The sequence below is a fragment of the Pimephales promelas genome, chromosome 6, assembly GCF_988280905.1.
Source record: "Pimephales promelas chromosome 6, fPimPro1.hap1.1, whole genome shotgun sequence".
NCBI classification, from domain to species: Eukaryota; Metazoa; Chordata; class Actinopteri; order Cypriniformes; family Leuciscidae; genus Pimephales; species Pimephales promelas.
This window is the reverse complement of record NC_142774.1, coordinates 41106289-41117500: the sequence shown is the minus strand read 5'-3', so window position 1 is coordinate 41117500 and position 11212 is coordinate 41106289. Positions and strand designations below refer to the sequence as shown.

At 35.1% G+C, this 11212-nt stretch overlaps 1 protein-coding gene across 2 annotated transcripts; it reads left to right on the top strand.

Annotated features, from left to right (window-relative positions):
• Positions 1 to 2267: 2267 nt before the first annotated feature.
• LOC120460473 (uncharacterized) lies at positions 2268 to 10042 on the top strand. Of its 2 annotated transcripts, XM_089132581.1 has the most exons (12): positions 2268 to 2358; positions 2490 to 2527; positions 4020 to 4259; positions 4343 to 4465; positions 4549 to 4671; positions 5292 to 5426; positions 6739 to 6876; positions 8476 to 8622; positions 8771 to 8971; positions 9039 to 9161; positions 9243 to 9365; positions 9835 to 10042. In XM_089132581.1, the coding sequence occupies exons 2-12, from the start codon at positions 2491 to 2493 to the stop codon at positions 9846 to 9848; spliced, it is 1404 nt and encodes a 467-aa protein (XP_088988707.1). In that variant the 5' UTR covers positions 2268 to 2358; position 2490; the 3' UTR covers positions 9849 to 10042. The 2 variants fall into 2 exon arrangements, with proteins under 2 accessions (XP_088988707.1, XP_088988708.1); XM_089132582.1 differs by lacking the exons at positions 5292 to 5426; positions 6739 to 6876.
• The last annotated feature ends 1170 nt before the right edge of the window (positions 10043 to 11212 follow it).

Genomic DNA, 11212 nt, shown 5'->3' with positions numbered 1-11212 from the left:
GCATATAAAAATTCTTCATCTTTAACAATAATGCAAGACAACGAATCCATAAAAACCCACACAAGATTACAAGATCTCAAATGTTTCTCCTAGAAATCAGAAATGAGAGTCTTGCTAAAGCCTCCGGATTCTCAGATGTTTATAATAATCAGAATAATAATAATCTCACATGAGAGATTTCAGATTAGCATCTCAAACTGTGCCCATTATTAACTAAAGTCAAAGATCTCATGTCTCATTAAATGATCTGAGCGTCTCTACACTGTAATACAAGATGTTTAGCAGTTTTAAATAAAATGAATATTGAAGTAAAATACTAACATTCTGTCTATTTTAAAATTTTCCATTTACTATTCACTATTTATTAGTAATTATGTGTGAAATTTAGAAGCAATTTCTCAGTACAAATCTGATTTTCAATGTACATTCTTTTAATAGATCTATACTGATAAAACTGTATTTGCACTGTAAAAAAAATAATCCTGTAAAAAAACCATGGTAAACTACTGGCATCTCTGGTTACCAGAATTATACAATAAAATATGGTGTTACTGTTTTTAAAATTAACAGCTAAATACCATTTTGTCAGCAACAGTATATACTTTAACAGTTTATACTGTAGCAGACAAAAATGTATTTAGCTGTTAATTTTAAAAACAGTAACACGCCATATTTTTACGGTATGATGCTGGCAACCACAGCTGCCAATAGTTTACCGTTTTTTTTTGTTTGTTTTTACAGTATTTAGAATTAACAGCTAAATACCGTTTTTTCAACAACAGTATATAACTAATTTTTAACAGCATATACTGTAGCTGACAAAAAAGTATTTAGCTGTTAATTTTAAAAAATGTAAAAAAAAACAGTAAACTACTGACAGCTGTGGTGGTCAGAATCATACCGTAAAATATGGTGTGTTACCGTTTTTAGAATTAACAGCTAAATACCGTTTTTTCAACAACAGTATATAACTAATTTAACAGCATATACTGTAGCTGACAAAACAGTATTTAGCTGTTAATTTTAAAAAATGTAAAAAAAAACAGTAAACTACTGACAGCTGTGGTGGTCAGAATCATACCGTAAAATATGGTGTGTTACCGTTTTTAGAATTAACAGCTAAATACCGTTTTTTCAACAACAGTATATAACTAATTTAACAGCATATACTGTAGCTGACAAAACAGTATTTAGCTGTTAATTTTAAAAAATGTAAAAAAAAAAAACAGTAAACTACTGACAGCTGTGGTGGTCAGAATCATACCGTAAAATATGGTGTGTTACCGTTTTTAGAATTAACAGCTAAATACCGTTTTTTCAACAACAGTATATAACTAATTTAACAGCATATACTGTAGCTGACAAAACGGTATTTAGCTGTTAATTTTAAAAACAGTAACACACCGTATTTTTACGGTATGATTCTAGCAATCACAGCAGCCAATAGTTTACCGTTTTTTGACGTTTTTAAAATTAACAGCTAAATACCGTTTTGTCAGCTACAGTAAATAACTAATTTAACAGCATATACTTTAGCCGACGAAATGATATTTAGCTGTTAATTTTAAAAACAGTAACATACCATATACTTTTTAGGTATGATGCTGGTAACCACAGCTGCCAGTAGTTTACCGTATTTGTTTTAAATAGTTTTTAACAGGTTACTGTTTGTCAACTACAGTATAACTAATTTAACAGCATATACTGTAGCTGACAAAACAGTATTTAGCTGTTAATTTTAAAAACAGTAACACACCGTATTTTTACGGTATGATGCTGGCAACCACAGCTATCAATAGTTTACCATTTTTTAACAGCTTATACTGCAGTAGACAAAACGGTATTTAGCTGTTAATTTTAAAAACAGTAACATGCCATATTTTTAAGGTATGATGCTGGCAACCACAGCTGCCAATAGTTTACCGTTTTTTTTTTACAGGATAATTTTTTTACAGTCATCTGAGACAAACAGAAACATCTCCAAGAGCGACTTCTGAGCAATGTGTGTTTCCACTGGAAAGTGATATCAGTAAAGCGTGAACATCTCAGCAATAAAGAGATTCAGGTCATGAATGTCCCCGACTCTAATATGAGTTGAACTGGTTGGTGTCAGAACGTCTGGGATCAAAGAGTGGATGTCTTATTGCTGTCTAACAGACAAAGCCAGATGAAAAGATAAAAAGAGGGAGTATTACAGGTTCATGTCAACCTCTGAACCAGGTTATTATCTGAGTCCCCGGGTTATTAAAGGCAGATCCAGAGAGCATAAGATCCTTGTTGTGTGAGGTGAGTCGAACCGACGGGATAAATCACTCAGCGCTCACTCATCTATTGATCTCAGAACTGAAACAGTCACAGGTAGCATTTAACGTGTTGTTACTGCATGTGTTCATTCACAAAATCAAATTGTTTGTAAGAGATGATGGTGTTTGGGAAGCCAAACTACAACAAACCACTTATTAAATTGTTTTTCCATCTGTGTTTTACAGGATGTTGAGGGTGTTACTGCTCCTGTTGGCTGTGGCTGGTGAGATTTATCTGCATCTTATTTATTGATACTATAATTATTATTTTAATACTCTAATTTCTAAAGGTGATTCTGTCACAAATATTAAAATTGGTACGGTGATGTTAAAAAGGAAAAACGGGGTCTATGGGAAATCTCACATTATGAAATATTGCCAATTTATTTTTAATTTTTTAATTTTTATTTATTTGGATCCCCATTAGCTTCCACAATGTGGTTGCTAGTCTTCCTGGGGCCCATAGAAGTACTGAAACTTAAGTACAAAATAATAGTTATTCAATCATTATAAATTAATATGGGAACACTTTCTGTCATTTTGATTCATTTCTCTTTGCTTCTTCAAATGTAACATAATTTTTCTGTGACTAAATGTAGTACGTTTGTGTCTTTCCTCATTAGTTCCAAGGTTCACATACAGCATTCTTCTGAACTTTAACCTTTGTCAGGGCATAATCGCATGACACATTGGTACATTTAATCTTCTTGATAAAATATGAGATTACCTATTCAACAATTGAGATAGATACAAGTCATAAATCAGTTGTGCTATACAGTGATGTGGCTTCTTTCTTCAATATTTAGATTAAATAAAGGTTATGTGGCATGGTTAATTAGTGAATCCTGTTCAATATCCCTTTCACATAAAAAACAGGGCTAACCTGCATTTAAAGCAACAAAAATGATGCGTATATGAACAGATAAAGTGTTACTTAAAGCCCTTGTTTAATGCATTATGAAGGTTTTTACAATGAACATTACAATCAAATATATGTAGTCATAAATAATTGTAAGCAAAGTTAAAATGCTTAAGTTATATTTGCAGATATAAAGTTTTAATGCATTATACTTTCTAAAGGCATGTTCAATGAATGGATTATTTTAACTGTGGTTACAAATATTCATGAGACCATATTATAAAGTGCATCACAAGGCAGAATTACTGCATTAAAAATACTTTTATAATGCATTAAGGGCTTTAAGCAAAGTGTTACCAAAATGTTATATGTTCATGATGTACAGGTGAAACTCGAAACATTTGAAGATTATGCAAAAGTTATAATTTTGATGATTATGGCATCAAACAGCTTTGAGAAAATTCAATGAAATCTATAAAAAAAAATACAGAAATGTACAGAAATGTCGCCCTCTGAAAAGTTTAATCATGCATATATATGAAGAGTTCAGATGCAAAAGCCTCTAAGTGCCATTTGAAATTTTCTTGTAGAATGATAATTTTATCAAGCTTGTATATTTAAGTTCAGTGATTTCACTTAAATGGCAATGATAATTACCTATTAATTGTTATTTAAGTGAAATCACTGAACTTAAATATACAAGTTTGATAAAAAAAATCATCATTAAAGAAGAAAATTTCAAATGGCATTTAGAGGCTTTTGCATCTGAACTCTTCATATATACTAAATATATTAGTTTCACCATTTAATTTAAATTACTGAACTTCTAATTTTTCGAGTTTCACCTGTATGTGCAGGTCTCCATGCAAGACCTCTGCATCAATTCCCAAATGGTAGACTGAAGCCAATATGGCCAGACAAGGCCCAACACGAAGACAGAGACAACATGAACACTGGCGTGAAACCCAAGAAGCAAACAGCCGTTCCTGTTGAGTTACGCAGACAGGGAACAGAACCATCCCGACGCTTCCTGATGGATCTCAACACTGGGATGCTCAAGAAGGAAATCAGCGAAATGAACAGAAGAGTTTCTGGGTGTACGTCTGTGAAGTCATTTTTTTTTTTTAATTCAATGCACATAGAAGATTGGTCATATTTACCTATTTTTCTTTCTCCCCAGTCTACAATCCTCCAGCTTATGGGAAGAGGCAGGGAACAGAACCCTCCAGACGCTTCCTGATGGACTTGAACACTGGGATGCCTTTACATGAAGTTGGAGAAATGAACAGAAGAGTTTCCGGCTGTAAGTCTGCCAAGACATAAAAAAAAAAAAAACTCAATGCACAGAAGATTGGTCATATTTACCTATTTTTGTCTTCTCCCCAGTCTACAATCCTCCAGCGTATGAGATGAGGAAGGGAACCCAGAACTCTCGGGCCACTCTTGTGAATCCCAGAACCGGACAGAAGCTGCCGACACTATCAGAGCTTCAGAGGAGGACAGCGCCATGTGAGTGTTTCCAAACATCTACACAAACGACATCAGTCACGTTTTAGGACTTGACATTTATTACAGAATTGTGTGTTTGAGCGTAGCAAGCGGCAAGTACGATTTTACCTCAAATAATTAGAACATAATCTGTTATGATAATCTGTTCTGGACAATTATATTTTATATGCACATTTGCAGTTTAAGTGGCTGCCATAGACTTCCCGAAAGCATCGTTAGCTAGCTAATGGTCGCAATTTCCGTCGTTATCAGCAGTTCAACGAGTCTGTGTTTCCCGAAACCATCGTTCCAACGAACATTCGCAAACAGCATCGCAGAGTTGTGTGGTTTGAACGACAGCTCTCGACCTGAGGCATCGTTCTTAGATTGCATCGTAATAAATCCTTATCTTGAGCAAAATAAGCAAGCTGACATACAATTCAACCGGTGCCTTTTATTCATAATCCATACAAATGGAATTTACGTCTTTTAGTTTGTCAAAAGATTTGAAGTATCGTGTTTGAAGAGTGCGCATGTGCGAACGTGCTTTACTATGTAAGAACGAGCCAAATATTGAGTCAAAATAACTGGGATGTTTTGAAGTGTGACAGTCTCCATTTGTTGTGGTATTTCTCCAACAGTGGATGATTTCAGACAAGACCACGTCCATGAGCTCAGAGCGATCCCTGCTGAACCTTCCAGAAACGTCCTGATGGACCTGAACACCGGTCTACTCAAAGAACACAGGAACGAGTTGGACGGGAGAGTAGCAGGCTGTAAGTCTCACTTTCTAATGGACGATCTACAACCCTTCTGAAAACACCTGCATTTTGCTGGTGAACATATGACTAATAATATTATACCAACAACGTTTTTTTGTCAGAAAAAAAACTCTATTTTATAGGTTGATTGCACTATCGAATGTAGAAATGGTTGACGTTACACTAAGAAATTTAACAATGTACATTTCTAGGCCATTGGTTTCAAACCAAATTTGGGTCAAATATGGACAAACCCAAATGTTGGGTTAAAAATGCAATTACAAAAAGTGGAAAGTTGAAGTTGGGTTAAAATTAGAAATTACATTTTTAACCCAACATTTGGGTTTCTCCATATTTGACCCAAATTTGGGTTAAAGCAACCCAACATTTTTTTTTAGAGTAAATCAAGTTACATTAACTCTAATCGGTGCTGGGTTGTTTCAACCCAAATTTGGGTCAAATGTGGACAAACCCAAATGTTGGGTTAAAAATGCAATTACAAAAAGTGGAAAGTTGAAGTTGGGTTAAAATTAGAAATTACATTTTTAACCCAACATTTGGGTTTGTCCATATTTGACCCAAATTTGGGTTAAAACAACCCAACATTTTTTAGAGTAAATCAAGTTACATTAACTCTAATTGGTGCTGGGTTGTTTCAACCCAAATTTTGTTCAAAAATGGACAAACCCAAATGTTGGGTTAAAAATGTAATTTAAAATTTGAACTCAACTTCAATCGCATTTTTAACCCAACATTTGGGTTTGTCCATATTTTACCCATTTGGGTTAAAACAACCCAGCACCGTTTAGAGTGTATGTAGAACTTGATTCACTCTAACCATTTTGGGTTGTTTCAACCCAAATTTGGGTCAAATATGGACAAACCCAAATGTTGGGTTAAAAATGCAATTAAAAAAAGTTGAAAGTTGAAGTTGGGTTAAAATTAGAAATTACATTTTAACCCAACATTTGGGTTTGTCCATATTTGACCCAAATTTGGGTTAAACAACCCAGCATTGTTTGGAGTGTATGAGTTACTAAACATTAAACAGCAGGAACTTACAATGTTAAGTTTGGTGGCACGATCAGTTTAGTCACTGATGATGATTTCTGGTTAAAGTATGGGAACTTATGATGACATAAATATTTATTATGCAGAACTGCCAGTTCTGAACCCTGATTGCTTCAAGTTTTTAAGTTTTCACAACTTCTGATTTTTAAGTGTAATGCAACGACAACCAAAACAAAGTCTAGTTGGTCTTTTCAAAACAAAGGGGAATCTAGCGTTTTTGCCAGTTTGGACTTATGTTTTCTTTCACCTTCATTAGCAGCCAAATGGGAAGTGGTTTCTGGCTATGAGCACGAGGACATAAAAAGCCAAGACTCTTCTGAACGTAAGGAAAACCGCGTAGCCGTTCCTGTTGAGTTGCAGTCACTATCAGAGCTTCAGAGGAGGACAGCGCCATGTGAGTGTTTCCAAACATCTACACAAACGACATCAGTCTCGTTTTAAGACTTAGAAATTATTTAAACATATATACTTGCACTTTGGGGAACTGAAGTGCCTTGGTACGCAAAGCTTTGTTTGATGCGTTGACGTAGGTGGAACATACTGAATAACTCCTCCCCCTTTTCAAATAGCCAATAGTTTGTTTGTTTACATCACAGACTGCAGTCGTACTTGACAGCACCATGGAAGCGAATCAGAGCGCTGATGATACATTGGATTTAATAGTAGAGTTGTGAACTAATTCTATCCATTGCATTCTTAACCAACGTACAGTTGGAAGATGGAATAAAACTCGAGCGTTTGAGTAACCGAACACACTTCAACACATACTGCTGTGTGACGGGTCAATGCTCGCTTTGCCCAAGTGGTGTTTATAGTGTAGGGGGCGGAGCTTTAGATTCTAGAGGGCATTTGATTGGACAGGAGATGTGATGAGAAGCTGAAGCCTGCGGTGATGTCATAAAAATCCTTGATTTATTTTAGCAAAAGTGAGAGACTGTAAGTTTTAAAGGCTTATTTCTCCTAAATGTGAATTTTGTCATTGTTGTTTTGGAACACACCAGCTTATTTATAACATTTAAGGATTAGTTTACTTTTGCTGATAATTTACTCACCCCCATGTCATCCAAGATGTCCTTGTCTTTCTTTCTTCAGTCAAAAAGAAATTAAGGTTTTTAATGAAAACGTTCCAGAATTTTTCTCCATATAATGGACTTCAATGGGGTCCAAACGGTTCAAGGTCTAAATGAGAGTTTCAGTGCAAACTGTTCAAAGGGCTTTAAACGATTCCAGACGATGAATAAGGGTCTTATCAAGCGAAACGATCACTCGTTTTTTTTAAACATAACAAAGTTTAAGTTTTATAAGATCAAATGCTCGCCTTGCTCTGTTCTGTGATGCTCCTGTTCGAACTCGTTCAAGAAAATGAACAAATCTTTTTCCGAATCAATTCGTTAGTTTCTTTCGTCGAATGAAGCAAATGACTCGGAAAAAGATTTGTTCATTTTGATAAACGAGTTCGAACAGGAGCGTTACAGAACAGAGCAAGGCGAGCGTTTGAGCTTATAAAACTTAAACTTTGTTATTTATTTATTAAATGAGCGATCGTTTCGCATGATAAGACCCTTATTCATCGTCTGGAATCGTTTAAAGCCCTTTGAACAGTTTGCACTGGACCTTGAACCATTTGGACCCCATTGAAGTCCATAATATGGAGAAAATCCTGGAATGTTTTCATCAAAAACTTTAATTTCTTTTCGACTGAAGAAAGAAAGACATGGACATCTTGGATGACATGGGGGTGAGTAAATTATCAGCAAAAGTTTTTTCAAAAGTGAACTACTCCTTTAAGGCTAACACATATTTATCTAAAAAGAGCTAAAAAAAACTTTAAGGGATATTTCATTAAAAAAGAAAATTCTGTCATCATTTCTAACCATATTAAATGTTTTCCTTGAGCAAAAAAAAAAAAAAAATTAGTAGAGCGTTCAAGCATTGAAGACATGCTTTTTTGACTGAACTAATCCTATGTTTTTCTGTATTTATCCTTTAACAGTGGATGAGTTTAGACAAGCCACTGAACACCAGCCGCAGGTCCTACACGAGCTCAAACAAGGCTCTGAACCATCCGGAGACCTCAAGATGGACGTGAACACCGGTCTACTGAAAGAAAACCAACATAAGATGTCCAGAAGATCACGCTGTAAGTCTCAAGACAAGACATGTCGTGCCATTGAATTAAAGCTTATTTGATGATGTTGAAGATCTTTTCCGATACTTTACAAGCAAAGGGATTAGAAAAAACGTAATGGTTGCCTTGCTAGACTCGTGTTTTCTTTCACCTTCATTAGCAGTCGAATGGGAAGTGGTTTCTGGCTATGAGCACGAGGACATAAAAAGCCAAGACTCTTCTGAACGTAAGGAAAACCGCGTAGCCGTTCCTGTTGAGTTACGCAGACAGGGAACAGAACCTTCCAGACGCTTCCTGATGGATTTCAACACTGGGATGCTCAAGAAGGAAGTCAGCGAAATGAACAGAAGAGTTTCAGGCTGTACGTTTGCAAATTAAGTGGATTTCAAGTTTCAACAACTATTATTAACCATATATTTTCTCCCCAGTCTACAATCCTCCAGCTTATGGGAAGAGGCAGGGAACAGAACCCTCCAGACGCTTCCTGATGGACTTGAACACTGGGATGCCTTTACATGAAGTTGGAGAAATGAACAGAAGAGTTTCCGGCTGTAAGTCTGCCAAGACATTAAAAAAAAAAACTCAATGCACAGAAGATTGGTCATATTTACCTATTTTTGTCTTCTCTCCAGTCTACAATCCTCCAGCGTATGAGATGAGGAAGGGAACCCAGAACTCTCGGGCCACTCTTGTGAATCCCAGAACCGGACAGAAGCTGCCGTCACTATCAGAGCTTCAGAGGAGGACAGCGCCATGTGAGTGTTTCCAAACATCTACACAAACGACATCAGTCACGTTTTAGGACTTAGAATATGATTAAAACATATATATGCAATATTAAAGGGTTCTTTCCATTCTAATTTGTACCAAAATGTTTTCTTCTTCTTCTATGCAACACAAAAATTATATTGTGGAACTTTCAAAAATGTAAAATTTTAGATTTGTGAAATATCACGTTTTTTGTTTGTTTGTTTTTTTGCAAACTTTTGCTTAGAATCGGTGAGCATTTTCTAATCAACAAACGCTATCTGCCCTGGCTAAGTAATAAGGCATTATTAAGTTAAATAACGGCTCATTTTGCTTGTCATCACTCTTTGAACTTAAGTTGTGTTAACTTAACACCTCTAAAATAATCATGCAATTAAGGGCCCAACCTAAACAAATCCATGCATATAAATGCTAAAAAAGCAAAGTGATTTATTCATTTTTGTGGTCATTTTCCAGATGGGAGCGTTTGACTGTGACTGCATGAAGACCATCTCTGGATCTATCTCTATGCATCTGAAGTGTATAAGAAGCAAGCTGTTGTCCATCACATATGTAGGCTAACTGTCTATCTAGCAGACTTTACCAATTTCAGAGGTTTCATGCAATATTTGAACTTACCTCCTGTTCTTATGATCTACAAAATAAATGCATTTAAAAAATGTTACTTTTGATGTTTTATTGATATTTAAAAACTGATGTTTTACATGTTTTTACGAGGTTTTTTTTAACTTAGTGACCTGTGGGACATCTTTTCTTATTATTTGGTGTGTTCAAGTTTCGCCTTCGCACGTGGTGGAGTAATAACTACTTTTAATGAAACTGTTTGAGATCCAATTAACGCTAGATTTGTTAATATAAATTACAGACATGTAATCTGAGGACTATTTCTTATTATTATTTTGCTTCATTACCAGACTCAATATTTGGCTCGTTCTTACATAGTAAAGCACGTTCGCACATGCGCACTCTTCAAACACAATAATTCAAATCTTTTGAAAAACTAAAAGACGTAAAATCCATTTGTATGTATTCTAAATAAAAGGCACCGGTTGTACTGAATGTCAGCTATCAATCATACTACATACATACATCAGCATCTATGCTAACAATGAAGTTATACGCCTTATTCACGGCAGCGCCATCTTTGATTTTTAATGAGAATGAAAGCGAGGCTGTGAGGGATAGACTTGCATCTCTTCAATGGGCTGTACTGTTATTTAATGTGTTTTCGGATTGTTCTGCTCATGAAACACTGGAAAAATATCTTTCCAAGAAATGTCAGTTGACAAAAATCTCCCGACATTATAAGCTGTGGAAAATTGTAAGTAATCTAGCCGCTTTATTCAGCTTTTTACAGCGGATGCCATTGGAAACACGGTGAGTCTATCCCTCACAGCCTCACTTTCATACCTGTCATGGCGCTGCTCTGAATAAGGTCTATAGGCCTAATCACATTATGATCAACAAAGCTTTTAACACACATTTTAATGTATCATATTTGCTGATTCAAAAGATGATAGTTGTTTAGCAAGTAAAAGTCTATTTAAAATAATTGTATATGTCCACCTTCAGCTTATAGTTTTATAAAAAATCATGTTAAAATGTGAAAATCGATATCAAATATGATCTGATGAGGCTTCTGATGAAATTGTATTTTTTATCCCTCAATCATAATTGTTTTTAAAACGAATTATTGATTGGTTTAGTATTTTATAAACTCTTTATAATTGTCACTGCATCATACTCATATATGAGCCATAAAAGCCTGATGTGTCACATATGATTTAGATTTTCTCAAAACAACAAACCGTTTCATCAAAACTGGGGTAACTTA

What these genes read in the sequence shown, in the direction of transcription:
- LOC120460473 (XM_089132581.1), top strand. Translation starts at nt 2,491, where the DNA reads ATGTTGAGGGTGTTACTGCTCCTGTTGGCTGTGGCTG. An exon ending in GAACAGAAGAGTTTCCGGCT is followed by an intron (nt 4,466 to 4,548) that starts GTAAGTCTGCCA and finishes TCTTCTCCCCAG; the next exon opens with TCTACAATCCTCCAGCGTAT. An exon ending in GAACAGAAGAGTTTCCGGCT is followed by an intron (nt 9,162 to 9,242) that starts GTAAGTCTGCCA and finishes TCTTCTCTCCAG; the next exon opens with TCTACAATCCTCCAGCGTAT.